Source organism: Mirounga angustirostris, unplaced genomic scaffold, assembly GCF_029215605.1.
Source record: "Mirounga angustirostris isolate CCGP_5_RB_7025 unplaced genomic scaffold, mMirAng1.0.hap1 SCAF_1, whole genome shotgun sequence".
NCBI classification, from domain to species: Eukaryota; Metazoa; Chordata; class Mammalia; order Carnivora; family Phocidae; genus Mirounga; species Mirounga angustirostris.
The window spans coordinates 122991213-123006751 of NW_026991709.1; the positions used below are offsets into that span (position 1 = coordinate 122991213).

Here is a 15539-nt window from a genome sequence, read left to right on the forward strand (position 1 = left end):
TGATTGTGGTTGCTGCTATTGTTATTGATGTAGTGGGTAGTAGTAGTAGTGGAAAGAGTAGTAGTGGGAGTGGTGGTGGTGGTAGCAGGGATCAGTTTCCTGAATCACACACTATCATTTGGGAGGGTCAGGGCAAGGCAAATGAATTCTATAAAGGTGAGCAAGAACTTCTACCCGTCTGTCCAGGGATCTAGAGTAACTAACAGAAGTTCATTTAGAATTTGCAGAATTCATTGCAATCACCTACACCATCCAGAGGAAATAGTCAAAATTGCACAAAGGCAACCTCGGCTAAAGCAATTATGTGCTAAGAACACCACCTGTTTACGTAACCCACAGATAATAATTAACATGGGGGGGTGGCACACATTGACATCTTCAGAGTGCTTTTGTTTGCATCACCTCATTTAATTAAAACACCTCCCAATTTCAAGGTGGCTTTTTTTTTTTTAACCATTTCATTGATGAAGAAAATGAAGTTGTATGATATAGTCACTGAGCTAGCAAGCGATGGAGTCAAAACTCACACAGGCCTCTCTGGCTCTGACATCCTTGTGGTTTCCTCTACTGGTTTGTTTTTGTTTTTTTCTGTATAGGTTTATAGGTGGCAGAAGAGCACACTCATTTCCAGGTCTGTTTGAAACAAGAGTTTCAGAAAAGGCTTAAAAGACTGGACTGCCTCACTGAAGAAATGTCAAATTTAAAAATGGGTGAAGGGAGTCAAAATGTAAAAATTTCCAGTTTTAAGTGAAATCGGTTAAGTGCTAGGGATGTAATGTACAGCATGGTGACTAAATAATACTGTATTGCATATTTTGAAGTATTTAAATAGTACTGTATTGCATCACAAGAAAAAAAATGTGTAACTGTCACCAGCTAGACTCCAAGACCTGCCATTTACTGCCCACCTGCTTATACTCACTAACCTTCGTCTTGTATTTTTCCTTAAGCTCTCTTTCTGGCTTACCTCTTAACTCAGGCAAATGAAACCCAAAACCACACCCAGGGGATGGCGACTGCCCTGACAACACCTTCCACTGCCCCAGACCACCCAGACTGTTTGAGCTAAACCCCAGGCTAGTGCCTACGGAGATGGACCATGGAGTGACCTCTGGAATGACCAGCAATTACCTTTACTTCATTGTGATACTAAAATCTCTGCCCAAGGAGGAGCACTTGCCTCATTTATATAACATACAATGTGGGCCTAGGCATGTTTCCTTAAGGCACATGTGCAACCTTATGCCCACCTCTATATACCATGACAGGGCTTTCCTATCGAAAATATTCATTCTAACTCTAAACAAAAAGAACCCATTCACCCTGGTAGAGTAACCGCTTTGGAAGCCATTCACCATGATCTCCTTATTTGCTGCAAATAAAAGTTTTCTTTGCGCAACAAATTAACTTGGTGCAGTTTCTGACTCGTCAAGGAGCCAACTCACATTGGTTCGGTTACACAACTCTGTATGATGGATGTTAACTAGATTTATTATGGTCATCATTTTGCAATATATACAAATACCAAATCATTATGGTGTATACCTGAAAGTAATATAATGTTATATGTCAATTACACCTCAGTAAAAGAAAAAGAATCCGGGAAAAAAGTGTTGAGCCTTCCCCTTCTCATTTAGCCTCCCCATATTCTCCCTCTGGCTTACTGGGGGTGTGTTTTTCTGGCAACTTGTTTCACCAATAGTCAGTCAGCTAACTAACCAAATAACCAACATGATTAGCCTATGCTAGGAGCTGTGAGGACACCAGAAAAGATGTCCAGGCCTTTCCCTCAGGCCAGTGCAGGAAACAGAAGTAACCCACCTAAGCAGAGTATGTGGGTCAAGGGTCAAAGGAGAGAGAAGTCTGGGAAGAGTCTAAAGGGGGAGGGAATGATGATGGGAGTATGGGCTCGAGATGGGGAAAGGAACTGGAGATGGTGCTTTGGTAGGAAATAACAATCATAAAGCTGGGAGGAAGAAATGAGGGTGTTACAGGTCAATTGTGAAGACAGCAGCTACCTGTGGTTCCTATTTGTTGTCAAAGAACAGTGGGGAATAGAGTTGAGGCCTGAATAGGCTGGGTCATGAAACAAACAGCAGATTTGAATGCCATGTGCTGAACAATTGGGAGCTGCGAAGTTTTTGAGCTAGGAAGGGACATTATAAATTTGATGTTAAAGCCATTCTAAACATTTGCAAATCGCTTTAGACTAATTTGTTGCCTGATTTAAACTAAAACAATTAGTCCTCAGTGTTGAAAGAAAGAAAGAAAGAAAAGAAAAAAGAGAAGACAGAAAGTACTCAAGGCTCCCACCAACACTGCAAAGCGCCCAGTAACTTGGAGCATTAAAATTAGAAATTTCTCTTGAAAGTGTTTTGACATGAAGAAACATCAAAGACTAAGGAGCTTCAATTTTGGAACAACAAAGCATGTAGGTACGCAGCCAGGAATGGAGCAGAGAAAATTATATAATCTTACTGGTAGGGAAAATACTCCAAACCAAATTTTTAAAAATGCTATGGAGTACCTAACTGCTACTTTTTCTGCAGTGACCAGGAGAAATCCAATTTTTGTAAGTCTTATACCCAATACTAAGGTTGCAAATTAAGCCTTTTTATTCATATATATTTTGTTAGAATCTTTATTTTACTTTAACCTGTCCTTACAGTTAACATCTCCAAGGCACACACAGAGAAACCAAGATAACCATGTTGTACTTTTAAAACCAGATGAGATAAATAATAAAATGCATGGAGCTCTGCTAATCTTTAGACTATCTGTTTTGATACTTTATCTTTCCAAATTGTTCTGTGATCATTAGGAAAGAGATTTTCGAACAGAAGGCAGGCTTTTGCTTTGTGAGTGGGGATGAAGGTTTAAGATGTGAGAAACATTCTTAAAAACAGACATAAGATGTTCTAAACATATATTGAAACTCCAAACTCTGCTAAAGCATTTTTCACCTTCTTAACCTATATTTGAATCCCAAGCTATTGGCTATATTCTAATTCATACTTACCTATGAGTAAACAAGGTATCAAGGCGTAGAAAAACCACATGATAAGACTTGTCAAGATTTCTTCTAAAACCACAGAGAGGGTCTGTGTTTGGCAGATTCAGCTCGACCTGGAACACTGTTTCCTTCCAGAATGAAGCATTCTGTCCATCTCAGCCATCCTTGCTTCAGAATGCAGATGTTGGAGCTGAGGTCTGAGTTGCCATGAAGACTGAATTGTTCTAGAAAGAGGAGCCAGCCCAGACAGCTCAGAAAAGAGGAGCCAGCCCAGACAGCTCCCTCCTTTCTGTCCAAACCCAGATATTACATCAGAGGGAGTGGCCTAGGAGAGTTCCAGAGAAAGGGTAACTCTGAGGAGCTTGAGAATCTGCCTAGGAGAGATAGCTGACCAAGGCTCTGTCCTGGGGGACCCTGGATGTCCCTAGAAGCCTCATGGCGGTGAGCAAGCAAGATTATTTTACCCTCTCCTCAAATAGCTATCCTATCTTCTTCCAAGTCTCCATCTTGTGAGTTCATTCAAACTGGGTACTTACTAGCTCCTTTTGCTACATACTCCAGAAAAAGTAAAGAAGTTAAAAAAATATATCTTTTAAAAAGTCAGAAGGTGAATATTATAGCTTTATATTTGTTTATATTTGCAAAAAGAAAACCTGGAAGGAGATACAGAAACTACCAAGATTGGTTACCTTGGAGCAGAGTGGGAATCAGCAAGATGGAGGAGAAAAATGGGACCAAGACTCCTTGCAGTATATCTTTGTTTGGGGATTTTTTTGAAATTTGTTTTTTATTTTGGTAAAATACACATAACATAAAATTTATGTTCTTAACTATTTAAAAAAATTTATTTAAATTCAATTTAATTAACATACACTGTATTATTAGTTTCAGAGGTAGAATTTAGTGATTCATCAGTTGCATATAACACCAAGTGCTCATTACTTCAAGTGTCCTCCTTAATATCCATCACCCAGTTACCCCATCCCCCACCCATCCCCCCTCCAGCAACCCTCAGTTTATTTCCTAGAGTTAAGAGTCTCTTATGGTTTGCTTCCCTTTCTGTTTTCATCTTATTTTATTTTTCCTTCCCTTCCCCTATGTTCATCTGTTTTGTTTCTTAAATTCCACGTATGAGTGAAATCATATGGTATTTGTCTTTCTGACTTCCTTCTTAACCATTTTTAAGTGGTATTAATATATTCAAATTGTTGTGCAACCATCACCACCATCCGTCCCTATAAATCTTTTCATCTTGTGAAACTGAAACTCCATACCAATTAAACAGTAACTCCCCATTCTCCCCTCCCCTTAGCCCCTGGCAACCACCATTATACTCTCTGCCTTTATGATTTTGACTACACTAAGTATCTCATATAAATGGAATCATGCAATTACTTGTCTTTTTCTATGACTGATTTATTTTGCTTAGCATAATGTCCTCAAGATTCACCCACGTTGTAGCATATTACAGAATTTCCTTCCTTTCTAAAGCTAAATAATATTCCATTGTATGTACATACCACATTTTGCTTATCCATTCATTGACCCATCAATGGACATTTGAGTTGCTTCCACTTTTTAGCTATTGTGAATAATGCTGCTATGAACATGGGTGTACAAACATCTCTTCAAGACCTACTTTCAATTCTTTTGGGTGGTGCATATCTTTTTGTACTGTTTGATGTAAGCATTAGTGGGGTGCATTAGTGGGAGAACATGGGTTTTAGAGTGCCACAGATTTTGGTTCCAGTTTCAGAATTTATTTCCATTATACCCTTTGGGAAAATTATTTATTCATTCAACAAATATTCACTAACGGCCTACTGTGTACTAGAATCTGGGAATTCAATAGACCCTGTCCTAAACCAATAACTTTTCAACTGGTGGTGAATATAGGTATGGGAATAATCATAAATCAATACTGAAGATAAAATGACAGAAATATCCACAAAGAAATATAGGAGCATTAAGGAGAAATACCTAACCTAGCCTGGAGGATTAGAGAAAGCTTCCTGAAAGAGGTGACTTTTAACCTGAGTGTTAAATGCTGAAAAAAATTAGCCAGGCATGGTGTACTTAGGAAACCACAAGAAGTTTCGTTCAACTGAAGAGCAAGATTGGGTGGCAAGAAATGAGGCTCAAAGGCAGACAGAACCAGGATTCCAGACAGCTTTGAATGCTTTGTTGAAGAGGTTAGAGTTTATCCTGAGAGCAATGAAGGTCAAAAGAGGGGTTAAAACCTCAAATCTCATCATGTTATTCCCTGAATTGGAGGTTTAAAAAGTTTATGACTAGAGTGGAGAAAACAGTGGAAGGGACAAAACTGGAGGGAGGAGGGCAAGGAATAAACTATGCTGGTCAGTGAGGTGAGAGATACTGTTGGCTTCCACTAGGCTTTCCCAGGTCTGTAGAGAGAAGTGACTAAATTCAAAAGATGAAGGAGGTAGAATTGATAGCTCTTAGATATAGAGTGGATTAGGAGGGTGGAGGAGGAAAACATGACTTTCAGGTTCTAGGTTTGAGTAACTGGGTGGATGGCAGCACCTCAATCAAAATAATGGAAAGGACGGGCGCCTGGGTGGCTCAGTCATTAAGCGTCTGCCTTCGGCTCAGGTCATGGTCCCAGGGTCCTGGGATCGAGCCCCGCATCGGGCTCTCTGCTCCGCGGGAAGCCTGCTTCTCCCTCTCCCACTCCCCTTGCTGTATTCCCTCTCTTGCTGTGTGTCTCTGTCAAATAAATAAATAAAATCTTTAAAAAAAAAATGGAAAGGAGGAGGGAGAGGTGAGGTCAGGCTAGGTAGGGTTGGGGGTGGTACAGAAGGTTTCATGTGTTCACCTTGATACACTTCAATTTGACATGCTTCTATGGGCAGCAGCAGTCTCTAGTAGTTAATGATCTTTGCCTCAACTCTTATGGGTGTCAAGGATATGGCACCATTTCCCCTACCTTCAGCATTCCAGCGGTAGCAGAGACCAGGAAGTGGGTGAAAACATGCAAGGAGAGTATGTAGATTAAGGAGACACGTGAACGTGCTCTTGGAGAAGACCTATATATAAGGACCAGCACAGGAAAAAAGATATGGAGATATAGGGAGAAAAAATAGGTCAGAGAGTTAGCCCTGGAGCAAACTGTGGTCCTGGAAATGATGAAGGATGGGGAAATCAAGGAGGAGTGCGGAAGAGTCATTGAGTTGATCACTGAAAAATGTCCCCTCGATTTAGCCCCTGGAAGGCCATTTGTAATCTCAGTAAGAAGAGTTTCAGTGGAGAGACTGGCTCATGGGATAGTTGTAGGTTGAGGAGTGAATAGGGAAAGTAGTACTCCTTTGATGTGAATGGGAAGAAAGCAACTCCATGAGCCTCATTGGTTCATTTACAAAATAGATAATGTCTTACATAATAGTTGTGGGATTAAAGAATGCAGGCAAAGCGCAATTAGCCCAGTGCCAGGAACACAGTAGTCTTCACAAATGCTGTATTAACCATGTTAACAACAGGGGCGCCTGGGTGGCTCAGTCGTTCGTTAAGCATCTGCCTTCAGATCATGGCTCAGGTCATGATCCCAGGGTTCTGGGATCGAGCCCCGCATTGGGCTCCCTGCTCGGCGGGAAGCCTGCTTCTCCCTCCCCCACTCCCCCTGCTTGTGTTCCTGCTCTCGCTGTCAAATAAATGAATAAAATCTTTTTTAAAAAATGTTAACAATAAATACACAGGCCCCTGGCTGGCTCAGTCAGTGGAGCATGCAACCTTGATCTCGGGGTTGTGGGTTCGAGTCCCACGCTGGGTGTAGAGATCACTTAAAAATAAAATCTTAAAAAAAAAAAAAAAACAATATATACATTGGGGATTATTCACTTTGGCTGGTCCTTTGCAGGCTCCCCATCTTACGGTTCGGCCCCTGGATCAGCAAAGAAAGGCTTCCAGTTGAAGATAACTATTAGAGGGTAGTTAAAAGAAGGCTCTGGAGACAACTGTCTGGGTTGGCATCTAGGCTCTGCCACTTACTAGTTGTATTTTTTAGGAAAGTCATTTAAACAGTCTGTTTTAGTGTCTTCATCTGTAAATTGGAGACCATAGTACCTAATTCATAGGGCTGTTGTGAGGACTAAATAGGATGGTATACTTAGAATGGGATCTGGCAAAGTAAGTGTACAGTAAATATTACCTGTATATTTTTTACTACATCATGGTCAAGAACACTTGGTGCATGTTCTCCTTGATCCCAGCACTGAGTCAGTGGCCACATCTGTGCCTTGACCTCTGGTCACCAGCTGCTTCTACACAGTCTCTCACTGCTCTCCTAGCTTCTGATCCTGGCCCCCTCTGCCTTTGGGTCTGGACACACCCCAGTTTGGGGGTGCTTCATACATACTGGTGTTAACACCTGTCCCCACTTTTACTTTTCTTCTCCCACTCCTGGCTTCCTGATCCCTCTATCCTAAGTCCATTTCTGCCCACAATTTCCACATGTTAAAAGCTAACAATAAAAGTCAATGAGTACTGGGTATCTACTACCTGCCAGGAATTGTCCCTGAAGGTTTTCCATAATTATAAAGACATTATACAAGAGACAATTCCGACTTTTCAGATGAAGACACAGAGCTCAGAGAAATTTATTTATTGTAGATCACAGAGCTAATCAGGGATGGAGACAGGAATTCCAACTGAGGTTTGCCTAACTCCAAGTCCTTTACACTCACCTTACTGCCCCACAATGTGTCTAAGGAGCACAGTGGGGTAAGTGATCCCGGAAATTAGCAAAGGTTTTAGGGAATAGACAAATCTCAATATGGAATCCTAAGGATCTACCAATTTAGATTTGGGTAGGAGAGATGCATTCAGTTTAGCCACTGGGCCAGTGGCATGAGCCAGGCTCAAGGACCGAAAAGTTAAAGGGAATACAGACTGAGGATGGAAAGGAAAAGGTCCATAAACAGAAAATGACAGACAGAACAACACTCATTTACTTATGCTGTAGGGGAAGCAGGAGAGTTGTTCAACAGAACTTGGGTCTTAGGATAGTTAGCTCTACTTGGGCATGGGTTCCTGTCAAGATGCCCATCTGCCATGCTGACAAGACAGTACTACTGAGTTTTCACAAGCCACTGCAAGGAGAGCTTCCGTCTTGGGCTCAGCATACCTCAAGGGACACTGAGGGGTAATGCTACCTGCCTGCCACAGCTTTTGAATGACAGTCCCTGTCAGGACTGTTTCATGACTCAAGGAATTCAGATCATCACCTCTGCCTGCCATTGGGTGAGAACTTCTGGAGGGTTGTGCCTCACCTTCCCTTGCCTAGACACCCCCACTCTGATCTTGCCTTCCTCTTCTGGCTCTGAGGTACTTCTTTCTACACCTCCTCATCAGCTGGTTGTGGTCTCTTGCATGCAACATGCTCAAACTATCCGCTAACCTGTTTCCTGCACTTCTCAGGTTAATTTCCACTGCTTTCCAGAGTTGAAGGATCATCTATATCTGAAGATGAACTGCTGGAAGAATGGACCTATTTCCTACTATAAGCAAGTGCAGTCTAGAAATAGGAATTTTTTTCCTATTACACTACTTGACACTTAAGTATTTGATATTTAATTATGGAAGAAAAAGCAAGAAGAGAAAAGGTTTTTATGGAAAGGTAAAGACGCAGTGGGGAGGGATAAGGAGGTTGATGATCAAAGAAGAGATTCCTAAGCTCTCTGAGCTCTGTAGGGCTGGGACTAGAAATGAAGCAAGGAGGGGGGAGGGGGCAGTAGGGCCACCACTCTTAGGGTTGTGCAAGTGCAGGATAGGTCCTGGTGCTCTGGCATGGACTACATGGTCAATTACTCCATTCCAATAACCATTCCTTGCCCTACTTAGCACAGAATTCCCTTCCCTTTACCAAGATTCCTAACTTGTGTCCTGTGTTTTTAGCACATCTGACAGTTGTAATCCAGTCTCAATTTTTCTTTCCTTCCTTCCTCCCTCCCTCCGTTTGTTTTTGGAAGTAACACAGGGTATTCCCCTTGTCTTATACTTTTTTTTTTTTTTAAAGATTTTATTTATTTGACAGAGAGACAGCAAGAGTGGGAACACAAGCAGGGGGAGTAGGAGAGGGAGAAGCAGGCGCAGGGAGCCAGATGCGGGGCTCGATGCAGGGCTCGATTCCAGGACCCTGGGATGATGACCTGAGCCGAAGGCAGACACTTAACGACTGAGCCACCCAGGAGCCCCTGTCTTAGACTCTTCTAACTCCTGCTTCCACTGAGTCTGCTCCAGATGTAATTTCCACTTTCAAGCTCTGGTTTTCAGGGTTCTTATAGCCCTTTTTCACCTCCTCTGAATATACTTTCCAATTTCCTAAGTTTATTGTCTGGCCACCAGCAGAGAGAACCAGGAATTTAACCTTCCTTAACCTCAATTCTTTCCTTTGGGTGTGATCAATTAAAAACTTTGTCAAAGTTCTTCTTCCTGTAGTTAGAATTGATTTTTTTTCAATGTGACATCCCCCAACAACTTCTCTTAAGATGGAGAATCAAGCTTTATTCAGAACAGCCCTTTGAGTTGAAAGTTCTATACTTAAATGCCATTTTACTCAATTTTAAAAAATTGAAAACCAGAAACAATGCTCTGCAATAGTGAAGATTGTACTATAATTTTTAAATGGCTACAGTTGCTGTATTTTCACTCAACCACCGGTTTAATCCTGGTCAGTCATCAGTGATTCTATTAAGTGGAGCACACAATATGCTCAAAGGTCAATTTTTTTTATTAGAGGCGTCCTTTGATCACCCTATATAAATTAACACCCCACTTCTCACTCTCAGCCTCCTCAACCTGCTGCTCTATTCTTTCTTTAGAGCACTTCACTGTTAGGCATCTCTTCACTAGCAATATAAATTTTATGACAGCTTTTAGACAGATTTGTCTATTTTCTTCAGTATCATATTGCTAGCTCAAAACTCTGACACGTGAGCATTCAAATATTTGAGGTGAGTTGGTTGGATGGCTGGATGATGGATAAGTATCTCCAAAAGCTAAACACTGACACATAATCATACATATATAATAGTTCAAATAATATTCTTTTCATCTTGGCACCAAGTGATTAGCATATACCCTGAGGAAATCAGTATTTGTTTTCTGTAACATTCCTCTTATCTATAGTCTAGAAAACATATCAAAACAAGTAAAATTTGGCATTACATACTCCTAGAAACAACGTGCTTATTCAGGGATTACAAATTTCTTCCATAAGAGCCCAAGAAAATCAATTCAATAATCGTTCTTCTAAAACAGGTTAACACTTCAGTCTCATTATGGAACCCAAATATCTCCATAATTATCCAAAGGCTATCTGCAACTTCTCTATATAGTCTCAGATACAAATCTTCTTAGAGTCAGCCCAGAGATTTATTTAAAACAACTAGGTATCTTTACCTTAGATGTCTATTTTTAATTGTCTATTTATATTTTCCTGCTTGAAAGTCATTATTATTCCAAAAGGTACCAAAAAACTGGACAAAAGGAAATTGACTACTCTCTCTTCTGTAGTTATAACTAAAAATGAAATTTACATTATTCCAGAATACTGAGCCCAGTTTTACCTAGCCTTAAAAGCTAATTTGAGTGAAACATTTAAAAATCAGCCAGACCAGTAGATAAATTAAATGTTTGTGCTAAGCCACTGTGAGCAACAGACCAATTCTGAAATATTCGATAATAAAAGTACTCTGGCCAGCAAACATAATCTTAAAAAGACACTTTGGTTTAAAAATTTACCTCTGTGAACATGGCCGATTGTAACTGAAACTCCTCCCGTTCTTCAAAACCTCACACACTCAATTTAGGTTCTACTCATTAAACAAAAAAGTCTCAGCAAGCTGTATACTTTCAGATCAAAAAACACCTCAGTGGTAAACTAGAAAAATATATTTCGGTTCCTTTCGGTTACATGACTTGGTTTAGGTCATGTAACAGCAAGAAATTAGGGTGTGGAGTATGCATAGTATGCTGGTCTGCACGTGTTTAGAAGATGACAGAGTTGAGTCATATAAACTCGCTAAACCAATAGAACCAGCTTATCAGAAGAGAGGAGCTTCCTACCTTGCTTCACAGTAGAATCAAATAATGGTTTTCCCCAGCAGTGTTGCATTTTTTAAAAAGTCCACTGGATGCTGTTCAGAACATAAAATGAAGATGTCATCTTATATCAAATGTCCTTTAAAGAAGAAGTGACTACAGTTGTGAAGCCATTTGGAAACAGTTAAAAGATCTATCTGATCTATCTATCTATATACACAATACAAAGGGCCCCCTTATCGTGGAGCAAAATATTAAAGTGGAAAGGCTAAATCATGTTGTAATGCTACATTCCTAATTTGTTGATTTGGACATTGCATCTGAGGTGTTTCTGAAAAATAAGTTTCCAGATTCTAAACCAAAAACTCCATGTTACAGGAAATAGGGCCTAACAACGACTGCATTTGGAGATGAGAACTAGGGAGATAAGGGTTGGAAAGGAGACTTTTACACTTTTTTTTTTTAACCATGTACATTAATAAACATAAAGGGACCATTCACATTAGGTTCCATCCAATAGTCACCTTGTGGGAATTCAATTCCAGTACTGTCAGCTTATTACTCAGGGGAAACCAAAACTAAATTTTATGTTAAATTCCCCAATTTTTAAGTGTGAACAATTCCTTTTTTTGTACAGTGTGGGCTGAACTGTATTCCTATTTGGTTGTACCCTGAACAGGGCACCTAGCCAAGATGTGGGAGGGGGCAGTGGTGAAATTTGGACTTTTCTACAAGGAAAAAGGCTGGTCGTGCATTTGGGCAGGGGGTGAAGGGTAAGAGGTGCCTTTTCCTAATTCTCACAAGTTACACTGACAGCAGTGCCCCTGCTTCTTTGCAATCTCTGGAGTAGAAGACAGGATGGGAGCATTAAAGCTGGAGATAATTTATGTACCTGTATCTATAAGGATGGCCTTTTTCTACCAACCCAAGTTGCTCATCTGCCAGCAATAGCAATGGATTAGTTAGCCTTCCTGTTTTTAGTGATATATCTGTGACACTGTCTTTAATTGTGCTTCATACCTGTGTTACTGTGTATAGTAAAAGATACATTGTATGTGTTCATACACATTCAGCTGAATCCTAAGTACCTATGACCAATTAATAGATACTGCAACAATAGCCTTTCATTACTGAACTTATATAAAGTTCTCAAATAACTTCTTCCAAGATTTTGGAGAAGTTATTTATAGAAGTGGGTTAGGCAGGGTTAAGTGTGTTATCTGTGTTCAAATTGATAGCTAAGTGTCTCCTCGTTATGTAGAAGAAAATTTCTGTAAATATGCTCTTCCCCAGAACTCTTTACCTGTTTTTTTTTAATGTAAGACTTAATTTATTTTAGAGAGAGAGAACGAGAGCACAAGAGGGAGAGAATCTCAAGCAGAATCCCTGCTGAGCAGAGCCCAATGCAAGGCTTGAGCCCACGACCCTGAGCTTATGACCTGAGCCAAAACCAAGAGTTGGACACTCAACTGAGCCACCCAGGCTACCCCCAGAACTCTGAGTCTAAAACAAGCAGACAGATGGCAGTGTGTCACCAAACAGAATGTATCAGGCTGGGAATAAGGAAACCTAGTTTCTAATACAAGCCCTGCTACTCACTAGCTATATAGATGTTTTTTAAGGTTGTTCTGATTCTTAAGAAAATTGCTTCGAGTAAAATTAGGGTTTATAAAAACAGTCATTGATATAAGGGTTGGTTGAAGACTTTTTAAAAATCGATAAAAAGTTTAAGTACAAAATTCCGTAGTTCCCAGTGAGGTTTTTGTCCCAGTATAATAACAGCACACAATAGGTATTACTGGCTCATCAACTCCCTGGCATTTTGCAGCCCACCTGTGCATGCACAGGAGAGGGACTAAAGAAGGACTTGAGAAACTACAGGATACCTGAAAGAAGAAAAATGTGGCAACAGAAAAAGAAAAGATGAGTGATGACACCTTTTGTATCTGTGTGGAATACATTTTCTCTTGCTTGATTTAACAAATGTTAAAGTTCTATAGCCTGGTTTGCCTGCCTCACTTCCTGGATGCTGTTCAAGCTTTGTTTTGTTGAACAACCAGATGGCCAACTTGTGGAAGATAAGTAAATGCAGTGCTTGTTAAAATGGTCGTGTGGGCTATCTGGGAACTCTCTAGTTATTATGAATCTAATTATGGCACAGAAATGTGCAATCTACTTCCAGTGCTACTCCATTCCTAGCTGCTTTCTCAAAATCCTTAACATAAGCTCAGTGGGGTTTGCTATAAATACAGTTCATGTCTGTGATACAAAAGATTAATTGCTTTTTTTTTAAACAAACCTCTTAAAAAAAAAAAAAGGAAGACTGGGGGGGAAAAATGGAGAAAAAGAAAGCATCATCAAATGTTTGTTTAAATAAAAAGATGTTTACTACCTAGTCATATTTTAACACTTTGAAACTATTTTCTTCAACTTATATTCAAGTGATTTTACAGCAAAAAAGGTAAGCACACGACTTTTATTTCTATTACAGTCTACTAATAATCATTTCAATAAACAAAGGGAGACTGACAAAGATAATGAAATATGAACTAAAAGGCTTTAAAAAGCGGATGTAATGAAAATGAAAAATTGTACATCAAAGTCTTAATTATATTTGCTAACTCCTGTTGCTTAGTGGGAGAAGCCAGGGCTGCCACCCAGTGGCAATGTCAGTCTTAAATGATTTTAAGATTTAAAGAACTAAATATTTAATATTAAAAAAAAAACCCAAACTAAAAACCTCAGGAATTAGACAACTTCAATTTTAACATCAGTAATATTGGTATATTAAATACTTATCTATAACATATTAAAGAACAGAAAACATTCATTTGCTTAGGCAGCACTGGGGAAATTTTTGAAAATACCATATGATTTCCTACTAAGTTATATGGTTTTAGTAAGTATTTTAATTAATATATTGAAGGTTACTTTGCTTAAATTTAAATTCCAGAATTAATAATGGGGGGGGTTCACAAAATACAGTTGTTTTCTTCTATGACCTGCAGAAGTAGATTCAATACTCCATAAAAGCCTCTCATCCATACACCCAAACTTCTGCTTAGTAACAAAAACATAACAGAAACCCTCCAAAAAGTAGATTTTAAAAATAACTTTCTCTAACCATTTGGCACATCCCATCTTTTCCTCAGGTATAATCCATTTTAGTGTCTTAGTCAACAAAACCCAAAGCTGAAAGGAGGAAATGAAAATAGTAGAAATACTACTACGCCTGATAATTACTGACGTTTAGAGGTGGGAGGGAAACCAAGTATCTCACGGCCTCCTATTTCCCCAATATCTGGCCACAGCTTTTTTCACACTGACACAGATATACCCCAATACAAGATGCTTTGGTAAAATAACACTAGGGGAAAAAGTAATATATAACACTAGAGCATCCATTTACAGTTTGAAAAGCTAAGTATCTCAGAGACTGCTTTATTCTCTTAAATAACCAGATAAGAAGCACCCCCCCAAAAATCCTAGAAATTTAGAGATTTTTGTTTCCAACAGCTGTAAATTAAAAGTGTACAAGATACGTTTTTAAACGTATGTCCTATTTGTTTTGCTTTACAATGAAGACAATGAATAAATTTTTTAAAATGGCAGACACAACATACTTGATATTTACAATGGCTTACAACAAATACCTGAAAATAATTTCTAATTTTCCATTTATTATTGCTATTTAGTCAAAGAAAAAAACATTGTCCAAGAAATTTATTTTAGCATATGCCATATACTGATATAATAATTTTATATGAAGAGAAACCATTGCAGAAGTGACAAATACGGTGCCCGTACAAGGAAATAAAGAAAATAAACCAATAAATTCTTCCATGTAAAGACTTTTGATCTGCATTATTTTTTTCAAAATATAAAACCTTAATATTAGAAGCAAAGAGAAAAACAGCAAAGAAAACAATAAAACAGAAGACCAAGGATAAGGAACTGCTTTGTGCAGATGCTTTGCATACGTAGTATATATGTATGGGCTGAGTTATAATAAAAATACTTATGTATTATAGTCAATTCTCATGTAGGGTCAGAAAGCAATTTCCAATCAAACATGACTGGACTGACATTTTCTCAGTCTTTAATTACATGACGAATTATAGCTGTGAGGCAGTCACTTCTGGTCAGCATTATCATGACAAATGCTTGATAAGATACAGTTTTTCTCCTTGTTCACTTGTGAAAATTGGTGCCTTTTTGTAATGTTCTACAAGTTCTTCCATGGTGCTGAATTTACGCTGCCCAATGCAGTAGACAGTCTCTTTTAGTTGGACTTTAAAATGCTTGTTTTTCCCTTGTGCTTTTAGTGATACAGAGAAATCATTTGGCTAAAAGAGAAAAAAAACACATAGGGTAAACATTTTTTTTTTTTTTAAGATTTCATTCATTTATTTAGCAGAGAGAGAGAGCGAGAGCAGGAACACAAGCAGGGGGAGTGGGAGAGGGAGAA

General features: G+C 39.1%; 2 protein-coding genes across 11 annotated transcripts in view; both read right to left on the reverse strand.

Annotated features, from left to right (window-relative positions):
* IL20RB (interleukin 20 receptor subunit beta) overlaps positions 1-3975 on the reverse strand; it is a 41181-nt gene extending 37206 nt beyond the window's left edge. For 2 of the 3 annotated variants that reach the window (XM_064587430.1, XM_045903706.2), the window contains exon 1: positions 3020-3975. In XM_064587430.1, coding sequence (XP_064443500.1) covers positions 3020-3059 — 40 coding nt within the window. In that variant the 5' untranslated portion in view covers positions 3060-3975. The remainder of the gene's footprint in view (positions 1-3019) is intronic. The other variant, XM_064587429.1, reaches the window with a different exon arrangement.
* A 9460-nt stretch (positions 3976-13435) lies between these two features.
* NCK1 (NCK adaptor protein 1) overlaps positions 13436-15539 on the reverse strand; it is a 78876-nt gene continuing 76772 nt past the window's right edge. For all 8 annotated transcript variants that reach the window (XM_045903709.3, XM_045903708.3, XM_054504399.2 and 5 more), the window contains one exon: positions 13436-15417. In XM_045903709.3, coding sequence (XP_045759665.1) covers positions 15223-15417 — 195 coding nt within the window. In that variant the 3' untranslated portion in view covers positions 13436-15222. The remainder of the gene's footprint in view (positions 15418-15539) is intronic.